This window comes from Cibotium barometz, chromosome 38, assembly GCF_041138505.1.
Source record: "Cibotium barometz isolate CiBa-2024 chromosome 38, ASM4113850v1, whole genome shotgun sequence".
NCBI lineage: Eukaryota > Viridiplantae > Streptophyta > Polypodiopsida > Cyatheales > Cibotiaceae > Cibotium > Cibotium barometz.
Window position 1 is genome coordinate 3,736,599 of NC_141083.1, and position 23,835 is coordinate 3,760,433.

General features: G+C 43.3%; 1 protein-coding gene across 2 annotated transcripts in view; it reads left to right on the top strand.

The window, feature by feature from the left end:
- NUDT9 (nudix hydrolase homolog 9) overlaps positions 1-19,039 on the top strand; it is a 35,215-nt gene extending 16,176 nt beyond the window's left edge. Inside the window, exons 2-9 of one of the 2 annotated variants that reach the window (XM_086777274.1) lie at positions 10,549-10,623; positions 10,726-10,782; positions 11,257-11,336; positions 11,451-11,509; positions 15,251-15,399; positions 15,489-15,629; positions 18,286-18,444; positions 18,548-19,039. In XM_086777274.1, coding sequence (XP_086633400.1) covers positions 10,549-10,623; positions 10,726-10,782; positions 11,257-11,336; positions 11,451-11,509; positions 15,251-15,399; positions 15,489-15,629; positions 18,286-18,444; positions 18,548-18,634 — 807 coding nt within the window. In that variant the 3' untranslated portion in view covers positions 18,635-19,039. The remainder of the gene's footprint in view (positions 1-10,548; positions 10,624-10,725; positions 10,783-11,256; positions 11,337-11,450; positions 11,510-15,250; positions 15,400-15,488; positions 15,630-18,285; positions 18,445-18,547) is intronic. The other variant, XM_086777276.1, reaches the window with a different exon arrangement.
- The last annotated feature ends 4,796 nt before the right edge of the window (positions 19,040-23,835 follow it).

Consider the following 23,835-nt stretch of genomic DNA (forward strand, 5'->3'; position numbering starts at 1 on the left):
GGTATGTCATTGGTGTCAAGTGGGTCTTTAAGACCAAGTATATGTTAGATGGGTCGGTGGACAAACACAAAGCGAGACTTGTGGCCAAGGGTTATGCTCAGCGGCCTGGCATCGGCTATGAGGATACCTTTGCACCGACAGTGAGGATGACCACAATTCGGACCGTTCTTACCCTTGCCTCTTCTTAGCGGTGGCCCGTATTTCAGATGGATGTGAAATCTGCGTTCCTTAATGGTGGCCTGCAAGAGGAGGTGTATGTTGAGCGGCCTCCAGGTTTTGAGGTTCCAAGATCAAAGGGGATGGTTTACAGGTTGCGGAAGGCCTTGTATGGTCTGAAGTAGCCTCCCAGGGCTTGGAATCAGAAGATTGATTCCTTCTTTCTACGGACTGGACTTTAGAGATCGGTTGCAAATCCCAACCTATATCTCTTTTGGGAATACGGTATGGTCATGTTGATCATCCTTTATGTGGATGACATCATTCTCATCGGCGGTCATATGGAGCACATTGTAGTGAAGAAGGTTGCCTTGTCAAAGGAGTTTGAGATGATCGATTTAGGCTTACTCCACTTCTTCTTGGGATTGGAGATCTGGCAGACCCAGAGGGGGTTCTTTGTCTCTCAGCAGCGGTATGTTCATGAATTGCTTGAGCCCTTTGGGATGGAGAACTGCAAGCCTATCACGTCACCGATGGACCCGAACACAAAACTTATCGTGAATGATCCTTGTGAGCCAGTTGATGCCTCTCTGTGTACTGAAAGTTGGTTAGTTCATTGATCTGGTTGCTGAACACCAGAATGGACTTGAGCTTTCGTGTGGGGCTGTTGAGCTCATTTATGCAAACGCTGTTGAAGTCTTATTGGGACGCAGGATTGCGGATCTTGCGGTATCTGCAGGGTATGAAGGATCTTGCTCTTCTACACCACTCCACTAGAGGTGAAATGAAGGAACGAGTTCGACTCCAAGGTTGGAGTGACTCAGATTGGGGAGACATCTAGGAGCTGAGAGGGGGTGTTAGCAGTCATCTCCTGTCTGTACACTATGTCAGGGCCTCTGTTGTGGGTGTGCCCGCCCGTATTTGGTGTCTTCCCATTTTTCCTCACTCTCCGTATTTTTTTCCCATTTATCTGGAGCTGTGTTTGGGCTGTCGGCTGCCCCCGGGTGCTGGCCGACTGTGTCTGCTGGGTACCGACTGCTCTACTGATACCCGACCACCCTTTTAGTGCTGGTCGACTGGGTTTGATCTCGCCGACTGACCTTTTCTGCTGGTCGTGAGCAGCCAGGCTGCTGTCGGCCTGTTTTGGGCTGGCCGACCAGCAGCCAGGGGCCATATAAAATGGCCCCTTGCCCTCACACTCATTCATTGTGTATTCTGGGATTTTGTTGGTGTATATAGCAGAGTTATACAAGCTTCTCTCTCTCTTTCATCTGTGTATTGCTCTCTACAGCAGTTGTCTTCATTTTCGCTGTGCATTCTGACAGAGGTGCCCTCTTGAGGACAAGCTCTAGCGATGTGTCTCATTTGTCTGTTAGATTAAGAAGGATAAGACATGGATCCATTCATAATGAGAGTGAACAGGTGATGATTTTTCATTAACATGAGAGAAAGAGTACATGGGCTTATATAGATGTTGTGAGAGCTCAATGATGACATCACTAATGATGTAAATGAGTGGAAAATCTTCTCCTAACATATCTCCACGTCTCCATGAATGTAGGGGCTGATTTGTGGGCTACAAGTGGATGCACCTAACACATTTGATATATGACCATAGGTTATGTGATATCCTATGTACCTTGTATTTTAGGCTAAGGGGACAAGTTTGGGTTATATTTCAACACCCCCCTTAAGCCAAACTTGGGAATAACGACTTGACACTTAACAATGGGTATTGCCTAACAACAATCCTCCTTGATACAATGCGATAGAGTCCCCCCTTACTGTGTACAAAGGGTGTGTGTACTCTTCTGTAATACAGACAATCAAGGTATGGACAACAAGTGGGTATACACAACAATGGTAGGGCCACAAATTTTGACAAGGTCCACCATACAACTAGTGTTCCCACAACAAATGCTTGACCATAGTGAATTGAAATGGCAAGGTCTTACCGTTTGCAACGGCAGTGTCTAATGCCTTACAATGGATTTTGGGTGATTTGTTACAAACAACAAGTACTAGCATGGAGGCTGTCTTACTTTTTATTTTTGTTCTTAATATTATTATTGTTTTTTTTTTCACTTGAAGTGATTGTGTAGACAAGGTTGACTTTTGGGCTCGACTTCTGATGGTGTGAAAAGAAGATGAAGTTGTGTGTGAAGGATCCCTTAGCGCTTCAGTATTAAAACCCTTACAACCACCAAAATGTTGTTTTGTTTTGTGAAGATCTACAGCTATGGCGGCAGCTCCCTCCCCCTTTGTATCGCGACACGTTGCTGTGACGGATCTGTTACAAGAGCTGTGCTTCTCTCTTTCTTTTGCAAGGGCGGGTGCCACACTTTTGCTGTGTGTGGGGCTGACGGCATGCAACAGATTTGCGCATGCGGATGATGGTGCTGCTGCTCGCGGTTTTCTTCTTTACTGATGGCTTCTTGCATTTTGTCTGACCGCCCTACTGGCATATGCAAGCTATTGAGTTGATTTCTTTTTCTCTGCGATTGCTCAGAGCTGCTTTGCTTGCTTGCTTGCTTTGTGGTGGTCCTGGTTATTGCCAAGATTGCTTCTGTTTAGAAGCTGCCTGCGCACACTATACTCGACGATCTCCTCAAATGTGCTTAGAAAATGAGGAATAAAAGCCAAACCTTATTGTGGCCTGCTAAACACCATGCTATTGCCAAAGTTCTGTGATGCGTGCTTGCACCCCTTCTTCTTGCTCACACGTCTTACAGAGGTGTAACATGCGGAAGCTTCGGAGAAGATTGGTAACTTCAATGCTCAGAAATCAGCACTCTTTTCGCGACAGAATTAATGCACAAACTGAATGAAGATGTGCAGAAAATAGAGAGAGCGAGGGAGAGATGGAGAGGACACAGTATTGGGTCCCAAATACCCTCTGTAGGGCCCCCACCACGGATGGTGTATTTGCTTTATTAGAATGATGTGAATCTGAAAAGAAAATACAGAAAACCTTGACCTTTCTTGGCTGAGAAATCCCTGCCCTTGACCTGCAGTCCTCCACCCCTTTGCTTGGCAACTTCTTGGCTTGTCTAGCCCTTGTATGCTTGAGCTCTTGGTGAAAAATGAGATGAAACAATGGGATTGTGGGCTCCTCTATTTATACTACTCTAGGATGAGCAGTCGGCCAGCTTAAGTCTAGTCGGCTAGCCCTGATTTGTCCCACGACTAATAATAAGCATTAAATGCTGGAAAAATCACATAAAATGCTGCGCATCATTCCCTAGATGGCTGGGCATCATGCGCCTGATTCTAGATGGGCTGGGCACTGTTTTTGCAAGTACCCTGAGGCTGGGCAGCCTGTATGGGCTGCCCCATACCTTCCCTACAGCCCAATAATTGCTTCATGGACTGTCTGCTGCCCCTGGCATGCCCTGGGGCTGTCCTACAACCCCTCCATGGCTGGTGGGTTCAGCCAGGGCCTTCTTGGCCCTCATAGGGGTGGTTTCACACCGTCCCCATGCCCACACTAAGACTTGGGGTAGCCTTATGGGCTGGCCCCTTGTTCTAAAAGCAAACCCTAACTAACCACTCAGTGATCTGGTATCCGGTACCATACCAGATACACAGAATCACTGACATCATTCTAGAGGGAGACTTACAGCGCGGACTGGCACTGTTTCATGTGCAGGACAGTGCACACCTGACCTTGGGCTCCTGTGCAGGACAATGCACACCTGACCTCAGACGACTGAGATGGATCCTTGGTTGACTTGTCCCGGACTGGGCTCACATGGGACTAGTTCACCATCCCAGGTCCTGCACCTTTTGTACAGATATTTCTACGTGGCATCCAAGTGCGGGATGCACGTGACAAGAGGAGTATTAATAATGAAATCAAGAGTAGACGAAAGGTATCAAATTCTCATTAGCTACTAACTGTTGGATGTTTCGGAGTTAGTTTGGAGTCTAGTGTCTTTTGTGGTGTGAACACCCTCTTATTTAGGGTCAAAAGATAAGGCCTTGATGCCTATAAAAGCATGTACTTGGGTCGTTCATTCTCATATGAGTACCATTCAAGTTGTGTAATCTCTCTCTCATACTTGAGCTCTATTGCTTCTCTCTCTCTCTCTCTCTCTATATATATATATATATATATATATATATATATATATATATATATATATATCTCTTTTACACACTCCACTATGATGATGATATTTCATCCATAGTAGCCACGCCCCAAGGGATGATGAATATCAGTGATCTTTCTAGGTGCACCAAGAAGGCTTGCTTGTAATAGATCCCTGATCTGTCCGTGTGCCGGGCGGCTACCCACAATCTTGCATACCTAGGTGGAGGCCTCCAAAGGTGGGGGTTCAAAGACCAGAAGTTGCCATAACTTGTCAAAATATTACCCGAATGCAAAAAACGTGCGGTGAAGAAGCGTTGAAGGGGAGGAAGCAAGGAGGGGGCATGAGGAGAAAGGAAAGGCAAAGGGGCAGCTTACACAAGGGAAAAGGAGGCGGGAGAAGGCGGGGAGGAAGGACTGCAAGAGGGACTCGAAGGAGGTGGCGGGACGAAATGGAGGCTAGGGTCCATAAGAGTAGGGGCAGCAGGGCGGAAAACATAAAAACAGGGGCACTTTGGCAGCGGAAAAAGGCTGAAGGCGGGGGGGCACATTGGAAGAATGGCGGGAAAGAGGTGAAAAGAAAAGCCGAGGGGGAGCAGCGCATAGGAGAAGGGGAGGGGGAGAGGGTGAGCTCGGGCTGAAGGGGGAAGAAGAGAGGGTGAGCTCAGGCTGAAGGGGGAAGAGGAGAGAGGCAGGGGCAGCACGAAGGAGGATAGGGGGAGAGGGGGCTCAGGTTTGCGAATGGGGAGGCTGCTACAGCTCACTTGCACTCCTCATAGTGGTCGACTTGGTTGAAGCCTCTTGCTCTCAAGATTGATCATGAATAAATCGATAAGCAATAGATCATCCAGTCTTTTGCGGGTGCTACATCTCATATGGAGATGCTTGGTGGCTTAATGCCTTCATAAAATTTATGGTATTGTTTACAGAGGCATTTGGTGAATCTGAAGCTCGGAGGACCGTTGCAGCTTGTGTTTATTCAAAGGAGTCTTGTAAGCCCAGCAAGGCATGCCGTGACAGACTCAATCACGAGTCCAAGAGATAAAGATATAAAGAGAGAGGGGAGAGAAAGAAGGGAATAGGGATCTTGCACAGTACACTATATTGAGCGGGGAATAGGCCCTGCCCCCTTTCCTGAATTTATTAATCTTGCACAGTACTCTACATTGAGCAGGGAATAGGCCCTGCCCCCTTTCAAGAAGAATCCACGGGCACGTTAGCCAGGGTCAATACATTCAAATTTCAATGAATACAAAACAAACAAAAATGTCGAAGTAGAATCCAAGTCGATGTCGAGGCACAAGATCTCTGATATTGAGCACACCACGAGGATGACCACAAGAAACTCTCATCGGGCTAGTACCAGATCCAATACTCAGATCTAAATCCAAGTCCAAGTCGAGATCAAAGTCCAGATCCAAGTCCAAGTCCAAGTTCAAGTCCAAGATCCCATGAGTAATCTCCACAACTCCTATAGCCTTGTCGATGAAGAAAACCATGAAAAAGCTCTTTATGGCAAGAAAACTGATATAAAACCTGGTTAATGGTTTTCAAGTGATAAAAACCTCCAAAAAGCACTTTTTAGGGTTTTGGGAGTAGAATTAGGGTTTCTAAAATTTAAAGGGTTTTGAAATTTTCAGCCCGTATAGTTCCTTACGGATATACGGATCTGTACAATCGTACGGACAGGTAATGACCTGGCACATCAGTTGATGGAGGCACTTTGAATCAGCGGCGGCAGGCTGCAATAAACTCCATGATTTGGTTCATGATCAAGTAGATGATGATAGAGAAGATGATCTCCATGCTTCAACGAAGATGGCAATGCGATGAAGAGGTTCTTCTTCAACTTGATGCTAGAGAGGATCATGCTTCTTTTATACTTGGGGAAGCCTTGCTTTTGCCAAAAAGTGATGCTTTTTGCTTTGCTTTTGGTCTTTTTAATAGTAAATTATTACTCTAGCTTCAGGGCCTTGCTTTTTGGCCCCGGAGCTGCTTTTTGGAAAAGTGGCTTTTTACTTTTTCATTCGGCTTAGTCTCCTCTTGCTAGTGGTGCTCCTGGCTCGTGGTCAACCGATTTTGACTTTTTACTTTTTCCTGCTTTTTGACAAAAAAAAAATGGTGCCTTTTCAAAAGCAAACCTTATGGTCCTTGTCCCCATGCCTTCTTCTACTTGTTTGGTGTCTGGGCAAGGGTTCCATCATGCGAAATAGAGCTAGGAGGGCCAAATAGTTACAAGTCTAGCCTTCTTAACAAACGGGCACTCTGTTGAGTACTGGTCGTTTGTTGGGATCGAAGGCTCGATGGGTTTGAGGAAGTGTGGTTGGATGCGCTACAATCGACCGTATTGTTGTTTTGAATAGTTGGTTCATATCGGGTCTGCATCAAAGGTCCGTGCTTCAAGTGCAAGTCTGAAAATGATTTCAAACATGTTTTTTTTTCATGTCTGTAGGCTTACACCTCTAGGCTCATGTGTCCAGGTTCACGTCTCTAGGCTAGCGTCTGTAGGCTCACGTATGCAGGTTCATGTGTCCAGACTCACGTGTCTAGGTTCACATATCTGGTCTTAGGTCTCTAGACTCACGTGTCCAAGCCCACGTTCTTTTTATATATGAACTCGACTTACATACTTCCCTTTTATGAAAAAGCCTACGTGAAACACATAAATCTAGGAATTGGGCCTACGACGTTGGTGTAATAATTGTACTTTAATTGCAAAGGACAAGAATTTTCCTTGGAATTTGTAGCTGGTACAGTTGTATAACAAGAGAATCTTCCAAGGGCATAAGTAGGTATGTTCATATGAGTCTTTAAGGCATTAATAAATGGTCCGTATAATGTTAGGTATACCTATCTCTAGATCACGTCTGCAGGCTCACGTATGGTGTTTCACGTGTTCAGACTCGTGTCTTTTTATGCTTGGCTGTTGGCTTGTGTGTGTGTGTGTGTGTGTGTGTGTGTGTGTGTGGAGTGCGTGTGTGAGAGCATATCTTGATACAGAGTTCTACACCCACTATTGGGCACTGATGACGTTAGTGGGGATGTCGTAGTATCTAGTCCATACTATGCATAATGGAGTTGATAGTTATATAGCCTTGTGGGTTGACCACCATGAGTATATAACATGCACGTTCCTAAAATGTGAATTTGGGCATGTTCCTGGATTCATCTAGGTATATATATATGTCCCCAACCCAAGAGCTGGTTTGGCTTGGTTTTTGGTGATTTTTGAGATTTTGGACTTATGGGATGTGATTAATAGTCTTGATCCTAGTGAATGGTTGTTATGCAAGTAATTAAATGTTTTTTGATTGTTTTTTGATGGATTTACATTCTTCTAAGCTACCAATTCGAACAATGTATGAAAAAATATGAGATGCATGAACAAATTTGACAATCCCACTGTAATCCATCCTAATGGAGCTCAATGCTCATGTTTTTGGAGTGGAGTCCACTCCTAATCACAATTGCTAAGCTATTCCTTGGCTCAAAGCGATGAAATCACCAATTTCATGCAAATCATCAATGCACCATGGTTTTTCCCTTTCAATCGATGAAACTAGAATGTCCTAATGCAAATGAACTCTTCAAAGAAAAATTTTAAAAAACAACTAAACACATCCAATGACTTCAAAACCGTATGTTTTTTGGAGTGTAACCTCCTAATCAACACTGGGCAATATTGGGTGATCCCAATAGCTTGGATGGATGGATAGACAGAGCTAAGCCCAAGGCTAGTCCTTGGTAGTGTCGCCAAATATGTTTAAGTCAAGAGCTTACGTCAGCCTTGCCAGAACCGCAAAAATTGCAACTTCCCTATGTGGGTGTGCTAGCTCATCGGTCACATCCTCACTCCGTTCTTACACTGGAATGCTTTTTTGCCAAAGGGTGAAGGAAGAGCTTTCTATGCCTAGATGGAGGCAACAAGAGATGGTCCTTCACGATGGTTCTCTCTCACAAAAGGCGGAGAATGAAGGGGAAGCTAATGCAAGAAGACAACCTTCAACCAAACCTATCTAGGATGCATTCATCAAGCAAGATTCAATGGCATACAAGCAAGCAAGAAGAAGGAAGAGGAGATCTCACAAGTAAATTATTCCAAGGGAATGATTAGGTATGGCTTATTGTAAAAAATGGCTTATATACAAATGACTAGTTTTCACTCTAGGCTGGCCAAACTTAAAAATGGTCCGGCCTCTATTACTAACTAGTATTAAGCAACTATGTACACGAAGCTCGTAGCGTGTAAGATGGCAAAGTGCCTTATGGTAGGTCAGGCGGGTGAATCCATGTTAACGTATAGTATGATAACACGACTCCTCCCGAGAAATGGAGTTTCCGCAACTTTTGGCATGCATCTTTTATCTTGAGGTAACACGACTCCTCCCTTGTCACACGTTTCCTATTACTATGACTCGGACACCTTCACGCGTGCATCTATCATCTTGAGGTAAAAAGCTTGTTTATTGTTTGCTATTCACTTAGAGACGGCACTTTTTACTGGTTAAGTGTGTGCCCTTGTGAGCAGAAGAAAGTGATGGACCTTATGGGCTGTGAGCATGCTGTATTTGTTGGTGCATTTTTGTGAGTGGCAAGGCATGTAGTAGGCTGCACCGTATGGAGTGCATGAGTTGCCATTGGTCAACTGTTCACAACAGATAGCATGGGAAAGCGCAATCTGCAGCCTTACATGTGTGGGCGTTGGGCTATAGGTGGGCTATAGGCCAGGATGAGGCAAAAGTATGTAAGTCTGGCGGTGCTGAGAACTGTGTTAGAGGCTCTCTTCGTGTTGGGCGCGAGCAAAAGGAGGAGGAATTAATTGTGTTGGAAGGTGAACAAGAAGCGTCCTTTCAAAATCATCAAGTAGCTCAATGATGTCTTTTTTAAGCTGGAGTTTGTGAGCAACAGGAAGATGCATCCGGTGGTTCATTAGAGAAATTCTGTGGAGTACCATGGGCAAGAATTGGGTAATCTCCCTGAGGAAAATGAGCCACGAGCTGGTGAATGATGGGGTTCTTTAGGAGGTATTTGTGCTGGTTCTTCATGGGTACAAAAGAGGCTCTTGCCTAAAGGAACTTCATTACCTCCTCAGTTTAAGGGTTATCTGATACAGGAGGTTGTTTAGTTTGATGAAGATTAGTTCATGGAGAAGTCTCTCAGGTTATTGCAAGCTTATCAGAAAGCCATGTAGCTGTGGACAACTTCCATTCAGGTGGGTTAGAATGTGATGAAGCTGTGTTGATAGACTAGGCACCGTATTATGGGAAACCAAAATGGAAACGACAATTGAGGGAGCTGAAACGGGAAACACCATGTCATGAGGGAGATGCAAAATAAGTGGGGAGGGGGGAGAAGAAGAGAGAGAGAAGAAACACATGAAGATATAAGGGGAGTATATGATAGGAGACTTGAAGGAAAAGAGATGGGGGGCATTTTCCACGGTTATGGAAGCTTGTTTTGGGCTGCAAGCAAAGGCAGATGCCGTTTCCTGCCTTGAGGGGAGTTGTTTTGGTCGTTTCCCGTAACTACGCTAGGCACCCCTGATAACCAATTGAGCACGGCAAGCTAGTAGCATCGGGCATGTGTGGATAGGCGGCAGGCAGGGCAGGCAGGAGGAGTGCAGCCAGAGTCCAGTCAACATGGCAGATCTGGGCCAGCAATTAGTTGAGGGCCCATGTATAAAGGGCTGGTCATAATTATAAGGTTTTTTTTTTTGGGGTTTTTTAGTTCGTAAATGAGGCCATGACCAGAATGGCGCAGCCGACCACCATGCAACATGCAGTTTAGGGGGCTTGATTACCCTACAGTAGGCCTATTCAGCTATCAATCAAAAGCCTCCTACTTTAGCCATCAAGCAGTCCAAAGAGCATTTTAGCGTGCAATTGAAGGTAGGAGTCAGCAAGAGCAGCCAGCCTTTGGAGAAAACATAGCGTTTTACATCAATTTGGGTTTCTTCTACTATTGGTCATCATTTGGATTAGCTTACATTAGTTGTGGAAACGTTCTTTTGTAATTTAGAGCATTTTGTCATAGTAAGTAAGTGTTAGTTGCAGGTTTAGTGGGTGTGCTTGTGTTGTGTGTGAAAGTCTTCTCTGTTAACACCTCAAAGGTGTGAAGCCTGTACCTCCATTTAAAAAGGGGTAAGGTCAATTTACTAGGCTAATGCCTTGGGGACTGTAGATGACTCATTTTATGCAACAAGGCAGATTATTTTTACTATTTTTCCAAGTAGTCTGTTATTTGGTTTAGATAAAAATCACGTATCCAAGAAGTTCTTATGTTTTAGAGTTTGCCTTTTGCAGCTTCAAATTGATTTCAGTTCTTCATATGACAGAGTGCCTCATCCAGATCTTGACCTCGAGGGAGCCATTGAAAAAGTTAGCTGCCACTCTAGGGCCTTATGAGGCTTTAGATAGTTCTCTTGTTTCCATTATTATTATTGTAATGCTCAATGATTGCAGACAATTTTGTTCCTGCAGATCTGGGAGGAGCGCACACACGTGAACCCATCCTTGTTCGTTGCCTCGAAATTTAGAGTACTTTCCAATCGTTTCTAACATTTGAAAACTTTTAAGTTACATCACTTGTATTATGGATGCCTCCTAGAATGGGTGGGTGAATAGGGAGTCTAGGCCAGTGGGTGAGGTGACCAATTTGAACAGAAATGCCCATGGGAGAGGCCCTAGGCATTAGTTTATATAGTGGTGAAGGCCCAAAAGGGTTTTCTAACCTTAAGAGACCTCACCATTTTGGCTAGCCCTTTAGATTCCCTATTTCCGCACCCCATTTACAATATTCCTTCAAGGACAGGTGCGTGAGTAGGAGTGTAGAGGAATCCTGCATGTACAGGTTATGTAGTATTTTACTTGGCCTTTGCTTGATTAATATACAAAGTACAAAAATTTGGTGATGGATTATATACCATCCTACAAGGACAAAATTTTGGTTATGGATTATATACCTTTTTAACTTGGATGTTTAACTTGAAGATAGCAACCATTATTTTACAGTATGGAGGCCATAAAATCCTTCGTGTGGACGAAAAAGAGAGTGATCACGTCTGCCTTTGCCTCGGCCTCACTGATTACAAGTTTGTGTTTGATGTTTGACATTAAGTTTGGACATTTTTTAGTTATAAAAATCTAAATTGCAGATGATGTGACGAGGGCAGATAAAGAACCTAATCAATGGGGATCATTTGCAGGACTTTTGTGGGTACAAACTTGTGCTCCAAATGGGAGGCGTTTCTAAATTGCTCAAAAGGTAATGTAAAGATTTTCTCTTTCTGGTAATCTCAACTAGCTAGATGCCCATGTGGAGTGGTTTGTGGAGGAATCTAAGGACCTCAATTTGTGCTTCTTTATTACGATGTTCCTATCGGGCACCTTACATTGTGCTCGTCTGACCTGCCTGCTGTCTGAATCTAGTCTTACGTGCTTGTTGTTGGTTTAACTTGCGTTGAGCATGAACTGTTCATGTTCCCCCCACTCCCCCACAAAACAATGAAAAGATCCTTATATGATTTGAAAGGACGGCAAGCTCTAGAGACTGTTGGAGAGATGAAGAGCACCTACATGTATTGCTGCGTTATAGAGTTGAGAAGAAAACTTGAGATGCCTCTGCTATTGCTGTAAGCCTAGCGGGGCGTGCCGTGACAGACTCAACCATGTATCCAAGAGATAGAGATATAGAGAGAGGGGGAGAGAGAAAAAGGGGTTAGGGAACTTTGCATAGTACACCACACTGAGCGGTCAGGAATTTATTCAGAAACAATCCACGGGCACGCTTGCCCTCCGCACACTTGATGATGATGAAGGTGAGGATAATCTCCAAGCTTGCATGGATGAGGAGAAGGGAGAGGTTCATGCTTCTTTTATACCTTGGGGAAGCCTTGCTTTTTGCCAAAAGCTATACTTTATGCTTTGCTTTTCTCTTTTTGCTTTAATGTTATTAATAATAAAATATTGTCTTTTGCCAAAGTTCTTGATTTATTGCCTTTCTAGCTTTAGGGCCTTGCTTTTTGGCCCTGGAGCTGCTTTTTGAAAAAGTGGCTTTTAGCTTTTTGGTCCGGCTCAATCTCCTCTTTCCAATGGTGCCCTTGGCTGCGGTCAACTAAGTTTGACTTTTTGCTTTTCCCTGCTTTTTGACCAAAACTGGTGCTTTTTCCTGAGCCAACTTCATGATCCTTGTTCCCATGCTTTTATCAACCTGTCCAAGTGTCCGGGCATGTGTTCCATCATGTGAAATAGAGCTAGGAGGGCCAAATAGTTACAACTGCTGCCTTGCTTCTATTCACATAAGCTAATTGTTCTTCTTCTCTTCGGTTTCTACAGTGGAACCGCCCAGTACGAGGGCTGTGTGTTAAGAAAGTTTGGCACTACTGCTGTTTGTCTAGCTCTAGAGGTAGATGCACCTCTACACCACTACCTTTGCTTATTGACATTGGTTTTGCAGTAGCTCTCTTGCCTGCATTAGGCACAGTAAGGTCAGCGTCCTTTCTCTTTTTGGCCACCAATGAGCTCTTGAAGATTCTTCTTTCAACAACCAAACAAGGTGAGGACAGAAAGAGTGCAGGTGATGACTTTTTCACGCATGATCAGAAGTAAGCCCTCTGTCTGTACCACATTAGATAGTTTTGGCAGAGTTTGGGGCAGCACCGCTGGTCATTGATGCCCTCTTCCAGACGATCACCTACATTTTTCATTTGTACACGTTGGATAGAGATCAGGATGGCATTTGAGTCTTCTAGGCAGCAGCTTGCACAGGAGGGCCATAGCAGGTCTTCCTGGTCTCTCCTGTAAAGGGCTCAAGCTCCATGTGGCATGTCGACCAAGCCTTCTTGATGGGGATCTTGAGATCCCCCAAGGTGTGCTTGGCTCGGAAGGGTACCCTCTACTGAATCACGGTTCCGTTCCTGTTGCTCCAGGGCCACTCTTAGGGGGAAGGAGAAGACGGCTGCACCAATGTTTGTGAGATACAGATCAGAGTGGTGAAGAACCACACATACTTGGAGAGGTGCCACCACCTCCTCTAAAAGCTAGCATCCACTGCGAGGCATTTTAAGAAGGAATACTCCACTGAGTGTCCCATGAGGCGGGGGGAGCACCTGCAGACTAGGGGAAGAGGGCGGAAACTGGCGAGGAGCCTATGACCGTCACCACTTGATCCAAAAATTGCTACCAGCAGCTGTATCGGGTTTTGGGCAGATCCAATGTTGCAGGAGGGCGTCCTTCACGGTGCTGGAGAGTGGGTGCGGGCTGTCACTGGTGAGGTTGGTGGTCAACACCTGGAACTGAACACCCATTGGGCTCATCGCCAACTGGAGCTCTCGGAGGTGGCTCAAGCCAGAGCATCAGCACAGGCATGCCCATTTGAAGTGCTCCATCTGGGTTCACATGCAACATTGCCCAGGAGAAAGTGGAGGCATCAAGATGGGAAATTGCCACGTGGCGTGAGAGGTACTCTGCAGAGGCAAATAGAACAGAAACAGAAAGAAGCCTTGTCACCCTCGCGAACAATGGCTTCTGCGGTAGGGGGGGACTCAAGAACCTGTCCCAAAGGAGCGCCCAATTGATGGAAGGAGGGGATGGTACTCCTTGGGAAGGTATGGGAAATAGACTGAAACGGGGAATTTTGTGACACCAGCAAAGGGGTCCGAGTCTGGAGAGGCCCTCTGCTGCCAGTGGGCAAGGGGAACCTTGGAGCCCTGCATTGGTAGCAGGCTCAAAGCCTGGACCTTCGCGGCAGAGGAGGGTGAGTTGAACTCGATCCGGATGTAGCTGTTGCCAAGATCTGCTCTGCTTACAAATTTGCAAATCAAAGTGGGAGCCTCCAAGTAGTCCACTGCTGATGCTAGAAGCTGGAGGTCTACATCAGATAATTGAGAGCTGATGGCAGCCTTGGACGGGGATGGTGGAGCGGCTGCCATGGAGTCTTCCAAAGGGGGAATGCCAAAGGAAACCACGCGCTGCTGATAAAGCAGACGTGCACGGCAGGCAGGAACTCAAAGGAAGAAGGGGAGAAAAAGAGAGAGAAAGATATATTAACGTCTACAAAAGACCCGAAGGGTTTATGAGACCATGAATAGTACAATGATACCATGGGTAAACAATGCCATGGAAAAACTAAAAACGACATGAAAACTGAAAACTGAAACATTACACAATAAGCCGCCTAATGGCAGATGTGGCTGTGGTGAGGGCATGTCAAGTCATCGGAGAATCTCATGGATCTGGCTTTGTGTGGTGGTGATCCTCGGTGCTCTGGGTTAGGGTGCTTGACACGTAGGATGGAGTAGGCCTTCCATCTTAGGACTCCTCTGGGACACAAATATAGCCCGTGTACGGATGGTATGAGCTGGTGTCGATGCGATGGTGTTGGTGTGGGTGGCTGATGTGGATGCTTGTGCCGTGAATAATTTAGTGATAAAACTCTGGGCAACGTCTTTTTTTTTTTCCGAGTAAAACAGGGCTGATTATATCACCACAAAATCTCATACAAACACGCACTAAAGCGCCAAAAGATACAAGTGCGACCAACCGCACAGAAAGGTAAAATTTTTGCAGGTTGCTGGCAAGGGGATCCATTGAAATTGCATTGACAAATCTCTTTTGCAACTTGTATTCTTGGTATTGGCTGGAGTTTTCTGCGGCACCCAAAAAGCTTGTACAATTATGTACACTTTTTGGTAATGAAATACCTTAAGAGGGAGAAGAAGGAAGGGGGGGGGGGGGGGGGGGGGGGGGGGGCGGGGGGTCGGAACATCTTCAATCCTTAGTATATTTCACTGTGATCTTTTTTGTATGGCTTATTCATTGTGGTTAGTGTGTTGTTTATTAAGTGAATAATCAAGACCTCCAAGATACAGGCTGCTTGCATTGAATTCGCTCTACTTGTCTCACATTTTCCCTTACAAATTGAATGAATCAGAGGGCTTTGTATGCTATGTGAGACCTTGGCTTTTGTATGCTATATGAGACCTTGGCTTTTTTTGTGCTGTGCCAGATGATGTGGAAAGATGCAAACATACAGGAAGTCCACTTGGAAATGGGGCAGTCGTTGAGACTCGGGATAACTGCATCTTGGTGCTAAAAAGAAGTGAACAAGTTGGAGAATTTCCTGGACATCTTGTTTTTCCTGGAGGACATTCTGAGGTTTGTAGCATCTTGAAGTACTTTTTTCTTGTGAAATAGCAGTGTGAATTCTGCAAAAGCTGGTTACTGTGCATGTTTCTCCTTTACAGCCTTGCGAGATCGGAATCTGCGGTCATACCAATAGTTCAATGGACAATGTGGCGGAATTGAATATAAAGATTGCTGAGGAGATGTTTAATGGAATTACAAGAGAAGTTGTGGAGGAGACTGGAGTTCCGCCTGCATCTTTGGTAATTGATCCATATCTATAATGTAACTATGTTAAAGGGTGAGAACAGTAGGGTGTCGCCATGTGGTCTGTGCATGCATGAAACCAATGGACCCAATGCTGCGAAAAAGTGGGAAACATCGTTAAACATGAGAATTGCCTATGATGGACAATGTTTTTAAACACCTACAGAATCTTGATTTGAGTCTTTAGATACCGTGAAGGGCTCTCATCTACACAGCTTACTTGGCTGCATCATGTCGTCATGTTCTCAAAGGAGGGTTTGACAGCACTCTAGATGCAATAATATGCTGGAATGACAGATTATGGGTGGTTGACCTGCTTACCACTGTGATGATCACTAAGGTTGGGACCATTCGCCTATGAAGAGTGGGATACATAAGAGTGGACATGGGAGGACAATTTGCTAGATTGACTTGGTACACCCTTTTTGGACCGATACTTGTAGGGGAAAAAGACATAGCTGTTCCTCTGCCCAACAATTTGCTAGATTTGACTTTCAGGCAAATACTCGTAGGGGAGAAAGGTATAGTTTTCTCTCTGCCCCTTGAAATCCCCCCCCACTCCACCCCCCGCCCCCTCCACACCCCCAACACCCCCCCCCCCCCCCCCCCCCCCCCTGCCCCAACACACGCACACACACACACACACCCCACCCCCCAAAAAGAAAAGAAAAATAAAAAAGGTGGTCTCCTCTGCCTGGCAGGGCCACCAGACCAACAATCAAGATTTACAGACCGAACTCCTTTTTTTCCCAAGATAAGATCCTTTTATTAGTTGAAAATAGGTGTTTGCTCAAAGGTGATTACAACCCTTGCAAGAGGTCAATACACAATAAGAAAAGAAAAGAAGGGGAAGAAGTGGTTGGGGGGGCTGGGGATGGGAAGCCACTCTAATTGCCAAACGAGACTAGTCTCCCCTTGAGTGAGAGAGGGCCCCGAGTTCCAAGTGCAAAGGAAGGCAGCTTGGCACTGCTGCCTTTTTTCTTCTTCCAAAAATAGCCTTCATTAGCCAAAAGAAAACATCCGCATATGCAGACTACAACCCTCCGCAGAGGCTGATACGATACAAAGAAATCCTCTTGAGAGGTATATACAACCAAAAAACATAAGGACGGGGCCTCCCCCTTTGGCTGGCAGCTCTTGGAAAGAGGCTACAACGGTGTAGGGGGTGGAAAAAGCCACACTGGAGCCTCTAATGCTAGATCTACCCTGGTGAAGAATGGGCCTGGATTCCATGTGTGCAAGAAGGCTGCATGATGCTGTTACATCCACTTTGAGTCACCTGTGAGGCACTTCCATCTTTCCCGAAGGGTGTGAATGATGCCCGTCCAAATAAAGCGGATCGTCTCCACAGGTGGGGTGATGGATCCATCATATGGCCTCGTTGCATCTGGCCTGCCAAATATGCCAGGCAGCAATGTTGTTGATGAACTCTCATCTCTGGCTCACACCGGCCTGAGGGGTCCATTGTGGGACTGGTACGGAATGGTTGAGATCGGAAAGTGTGAGCTGTGGGGTGTGACCTGTGCCATCCTCCTCATAGAATAAAGCCGCACCCACCTCTGTGGCCCATGCAATGACGCCTTATGTAATGCTGAGAGTGCTGGGTTCAGAAGGGAACAACGTGAAAATCCTCCACCAAAACTGCTAGGCCTTTGGGTAATTCCAAGGGCAGTGTTGCTGAGTCTCCACATTGGCTGCAGAGGGCTGTCTGTCTGGTGATAGCCGACCAGTTTATTTTATACAAGGTTTTATGTAGGTAGATTTGAAATGTTAAAGGTGATCTTTAGCTAATGACCCCTCCCGGACCAACAATCCTGTTGCCATGCCCACTGTGCACCAGATTGCCACTCCCCTCTTTTTCATCCACATCCGTACTGCCTCGCCAGTCTCCACTGTCCCGCATATTCGTAAGTAAATTCACAAGGCCGATTGGGAACTTTCTTTGCTATTGGCAACAAGAATATTTGAGCAAAGGTGGCATGGGAAACTTTGATTTTTTGATGCCATCCTTGAGCACCAAGATAACCTGTTGCACCCTGAAAAAAGGTGGCTCCTGCAATCAAGATAAAGTTGGATCTTTATGAAATCCCTTTCCCCCACTTGGCGGTTTGAGTGAGCAAAGGCCCTTCTTCAAGTGGACTTTGTTGGCCCTATTGTTTGACATTGCATCTTGGACTGTCTTGCGGCTCATTACGTATGGTGCAATGCAGTCTAGTCGGTTTAACGTGGCACCAGCTTCTCTCATTACATCACGATGGTTGCATGGGCCTTGAAGACGAAGCTCGTAGAGGATCGTTCAAGACTTGCTGTGAGAGACTAGAGTTTAGTATCAAGAGCAGATTAGCAGTTTGGCAGCTTGAAATGTATGGGGCGCCTGATGTTGTGAGCGCGTCAAGGGTATTGTCACCTTTCCCACGAGGATCATCATTGCCGTATGGACTTAAATCTTTTTAATGTGCTGTGAGGCTGCTCAAAGCAGCTCCAAATTGACTCTGGCTCCAAGAAAACAGAGGAGGCCTTTTTCCTAGTATGGAGCATGGCATTTCTCTTTGAGAAGGTTGTATCCTTCTCTAACCAAAAATAATGAAGGCATTTACTTTTTTCATGTGCTAACTGCTTCAATCGTAGCTGAGCAACAGGATTGTCTTGCAGAGTGATCCATTATTTATTGGGATTTCTCGCCGTGTTCTCAATGTCCGTCCCACAGCCTTCTTCTTCGTGAGATGCTCACTATCATCATCAGAGGTTCTGCAGTTATACAAACATGCAGAGCATGGGTTTGAGTCAACTCAGCTACTGAGTATCACAAAGGTAATCCGAAAAGTCCCATCCAAGGCAATGTGAAAAATAAGGTGTAGTTAAAGTGTGCGACCTTATTGTTGACCTTTTGTTTTATGCCCTTCTGCATGAATAGGATGACTTATCATCTGCAGCAGGCAAGATGCCTGGCTGTCATCAAGGGGGTGCTGTATTGTATCAGCTGATGGAGAAGGTAGCTTGACACGAGCATTTTCTGCATGCTAAATGCCAAGTCATAAGGGGCCTTTATGTCAAGGAAAAGAGAGATCTCATATTAACATCTGCGGGAGGCCAAAATGGTCTATGCGACTAAGAAGGTACAATGTGTATACAATCTGTAATTGAGCATCTCCAAAAGCTATAACAGAAAAATAGAAGGTGAACTGGGTAGGTTTATGTAATAAAACCATGATCGACCAGTCTTAGGAAGCACTATTGGGCACGGGCAATGTGTGCCTCTGCTAGTGCTGCAAGATCGTTCGAAGGAATCATAAGGTTCTTCATGAGCCTCTTAACATGGGAATTTTTGATGCTCATTCATAGATGGTTTTGCTGTCTGAGTACACCATCACTTGAAATTTGGCATATATTATCCACAGGATTCCAAGTATGCCATAAACTATCTCAATATAAACTAGAAACATAAACTATCTCAATATAAACTAGACGGCAAGATAGCCTTTAAGCTTATCATTGTGCACATAACTAGGATAAAGAAGGGTTGATTCTAAGAAGAGAGAGGGGAAAAGCCTTTCGATCAAGGCATAACATCCATTTATCACTGTGAAGGACTTTGCTCATTAAGAAAGAACGAAAAATAGAGCAAGAACTAAAAAAAACCATGATGGATAGCATTATGTAATGTATATTTAGGTATGGGTTACACATTTTGTGTCATTCTTTAGTTTTGATAAAAGAGTGCCATTTGTATATGTTACTGAGTAAGACCAATTACCAACACCTCTAAGACCACCAATGTGTGAAACACCAACTGCAACACTGTAGAGAAATAGGGAGGGTTGATTTAAGCTATCTATGTCTATATACTAGGGAAGAGAGGGCTACCCTAGTGAGTTCGAGGTTTTGGAATATTGCATTATCGTTAGACAGGGAAATCCCCAATGGGCCTTACGGCCAAGGTCCTTCTGTAGTTATCGTTTTTCACCGCTCATAGGCATTTTTTTTATTTGCTCGTAGGCGATGCCTCCAAGGAAGCACCTTGTGGGGTTCTGAACCCAAGACCTCCTAGTCCTAGCCAAAAACCTTTACCACTTGAGCTATCGCCTCTTTGGCTAGGCATAGGGATCTCTTATGCAATATAATCCTCACAAGTATGCTTTAACGGTAAAAGCGTGGCTTGTCTATTGTGCATGACATTTTTTATTTCTCTACCAAACTTACATTTAAAAAAATCTTAATAATTGATATTTATTTATGAATTGTTTGCATTGTTGGATTGAGTTGAAGCTTACAATATTTCTACCTTTGGAATATATCTCTAGTTTGTATGTTGGTGCATGTAAGTGTGCTTGTGTGTATGTATACATACAATTATGCCTTAGCATAAGATATTTATGAAAAATTGTAAGTTATAAGCGAAATTTATGAAGCTGAAGATAATTACTTTCTACCTCACATAAGGTATATCACATATGCAAGGTGGAGACCTCCAAGCTTGGAGTTTTGAAGTGAGAACCCATTTTGTGTACCCTAGTGGAACTTCTACACAACACATGAAGGAAACATTAAAACTCAAAAAGCATTACAATATTTTCCTAGAGATCAAGTTTGTATATTGGTGCATGTAAATGTGTGTGTGTGTGTATGTATACATGCCATTCTGCCTTTGCATAAGATATTGAAAGTTATAAGTGAAATTATGAAGTTGAAGATAATTTTGTTCTACTTGACATAATGTATATCACATATGCAAGGTTGCCCTAGCAACTATAAGCTTTTTATTTTTCATGGCCAATATCCCTCAAGAAGAGAACTATTCTAGTACGAAAGTGTTTGCTTATTGATGCATGCTTCTTCCTCTTGAAGCTTTCAAAGCTTGCATCGTTTCTCTTCCTTGGCATAGTGCTTCCCGAAATGAGACATGTGCGGATTGGTGGTTGAAAAATTTCACACTATTTCATGTGTGGACAAACTCTCTACAACTTCAGGACAAACAGAACAATGAATATTTTGCAAGCTTGTATGATATTTCTTTGAATAGAAAATTTACTTCAATATAATAATTTTGATTAATCTTCAAAGTAAATTTAAGGATGAGTGGGTGCATGGCCATGTGCATGTACACTTTTTTAAGTTATAGAACATGTGAAAGGATTGTGGGCAAGAGAGTGCATTTTTTTTCCTTAAAAGGCTAATTAAATATATGTTAAAATTGCAACCTTGAGTCGTTGGTTATGCTTTCTAAGGTTAAATGAAAGGTTGGAAGCCTAACTATTGTCTTGAATGAGTGGTGAAATGTAAAAAAGAAATGTACATGCATAACATTAATGGGACACGTGTGATTGGTGCTAGACATATGAGTAGTGCCAGTGACATGGATAATATTTGTAACATGTTTTATGATGTACACATGAATAGTGTGTGGATGGTAGACATATGTACACGGGGCATGGATCGTGTGAGGATCTAGAGATTTCCATTTGAAGCTATAAATTTTGATGTATGTTGGCTCCTAAATCAATGAGATTGGTTATGGGTGGCTACCTGTGCAATTTGTTTAAGCTACTCTTTATCAAGTTTCTTAGTTATTTCACTTTGTAATTAAGAGGTTTTCCATTTGCTTTAATTCACCCTAATATAACATGCTTAAATCTAAACCCTATGTAACAAGATCTTGTGGAGAGGTTCACATTCACATGTATAGATTTTCACATCTCTTGATCAGAACAAGGCATTGAGATTTTGCCTCCATGGGAATTTTTATTTCATTGAGAAAAAATACATGTGGAGACGGATTGTCAATAGCCTTTGCGGATCAAAAGGAATGTTTTTTAAAGGTCGGGGAGCCATTTAGTGATTAATTAGTGATTAATGCCATTAGCTATTCTCTATATAACTTGGAAAAAATATGTTTGCTAGATGTGTTAGTGGCATAACTTACTGTAGTACTGCATAATAATATGCGTTGGTGGCATCTTATCATTTTTTACCGTGGTATTGCATAATGTTGACACTTATCACAACCCTGATCAAAATCAGGTAAATCACTAAATAATGTTAGCCACCATAGTCCTACTTGAAAAAAAATTGTGGAGTCGTTTCATTTACATAATACCCTCATGTCACACCTAAATGTGCATATTCTAAAATATCAGCAAACTCATTCTCACCACATGATGGTTGGTGGATCATGATAGATGTGTTAGTGGCATAACTTAATATAGTATTGCATAATAATACGCGTTGGTGGCATCTTATCATTTTTTTACTATGGTATTGCATAATGTTGACACTTATCACAACCCTTATCAAAATCAGGTATATCACTAAATAATGTTAGCCACCATAGTCCTACTTTAAAAAAAAATTGTGGAGTCATTTTAGTTACATAATGCCCTCATGTCACACTTGAATGTGCCTATTCTAAAATATCAGCAAACTCATCCTCACCACACACATCAACATAAGGCATTATCCCAATTTGTATAGTTACCTTACAATCATTTTAATATGGAGATGCTTATTTGATCAAATGCCGCATTTGAACTTTGTCCAAAGTTTCATCATTAAGAAATTTGTAAGTCGTGAAGTTAAGAAATTTATTGTTCCATTTAGGAACCAAATCAAGTTTGTACAGAGGACCATGAAGAAGTTCATCCTCCACTCTAGTGAATGGATAACAATTTACAATTATAAACATATAGTTGATATATATAAACATATAGTTGATAAGCACATAATATCATGAGTCTTTTCTTGTGGTGATGAAGGAAAATTCCAAGAGAGTGAGTAACCATGACATGCAATTTGTCTCGTTTACATGGGGTATACCAATGCTTGATAGCCACAATTTGTCTTGTTTACATGGGATATACCAATGCTTGATAATTTTTTTTTAAAAAAGTGAAGAGGTAATGATAATACTTCTGCATACACCATGACCAACCCTTCTCTTTCCATTCTTGTGTGATTCATCTCTATATCATTTAATTACCAACATTTAATGCCAACAATACTTCTATATCTTTGCATATAACACAATAAATCTTTAATAATATCCTACATTTCCCAGGCAGCATTGCAATCAATCCTACTTTACTTTTAGCTACAGAGATGCTATTTTTGGATACAATGTGACCAAGCATTACCTTGTGCTTGAAAAAAATTTAGCACTAATGAAGAGGATTTAATGATATTCAATACAATCAACATCTCAACCTTTATTAAGCCTTTTTCCGAGTGTCCACAAAGGTTGTCAATGAAAATTTCAAGGAATTTGTAAAGGTATTTCTTGTATGCTGTATACATCAATCATTGAAAAGAAGCTAGGGCATTGGTTTGGATGAATATCATAACCTTATAAAAATAGATACTCCACTTTATTGAAAAAGCCACTTTATAATATCCTCTAGGGCTATGGATACTTAATTGTATCCCAAGAAACCATCCAATGCTACTGGCTCTAAAACATGTTCAATGTAGACATAGTGAATAATTAGATCTTTCCATAGTGGCATTAACTTTTTTATTAAGTGTAGCCATATTTGGTAGTGATGTGTGTGAACATAGTAGGATGAGCCGGAGCACTTTTTTTCCCTTTAGGAAGTTTTTCCCCCCGTGCTAGTATACACCCATCTTAGGGTATACTTATCATCTTTGTACACAACACACATTCACTATCTATCTGTCATATCATCGTGTGCTTTCTTGAGCTTCTCCACTGTGTGTGTGTGTGTGCGCATTCCTACAACCTTGTTTTCAAAATTCGGTATCAGAGCATATGCTCCTCGCTTGTTGCTCCCTATCCTTCACCCTAAGTCACTTGTCTTCTTGAATCAGACCAAGGCGCCCTTCTTGGAAAAAGAAAGACGACCTTAAAGTGTGTAGTACTTTGTATTGTTGCTTTGTGATCATATTTTCGTTTCGGGCACGTTTTGGGGGCCATTTAGCCGTTCACGTGGTTTTTAATTTTTTGCAAACATCTTCGGGGACCATATTTGCATTGTTCTTCATTAGATTCTGGACTAGTATTATCATATCTACTATAGATGGGTGTGCAGATACACATGAAAGCATCATCAGACACTCACCACAACAGATCTTGTCTACGAGAGCTACACTTCAGTGACATCGATCTCTACATCTTATGTCCACCTTGGTTGCATCAAAGGACCACTTAGCACTTATATGTTGCATGATAACTTGCTTGGGTATTATTAGAAA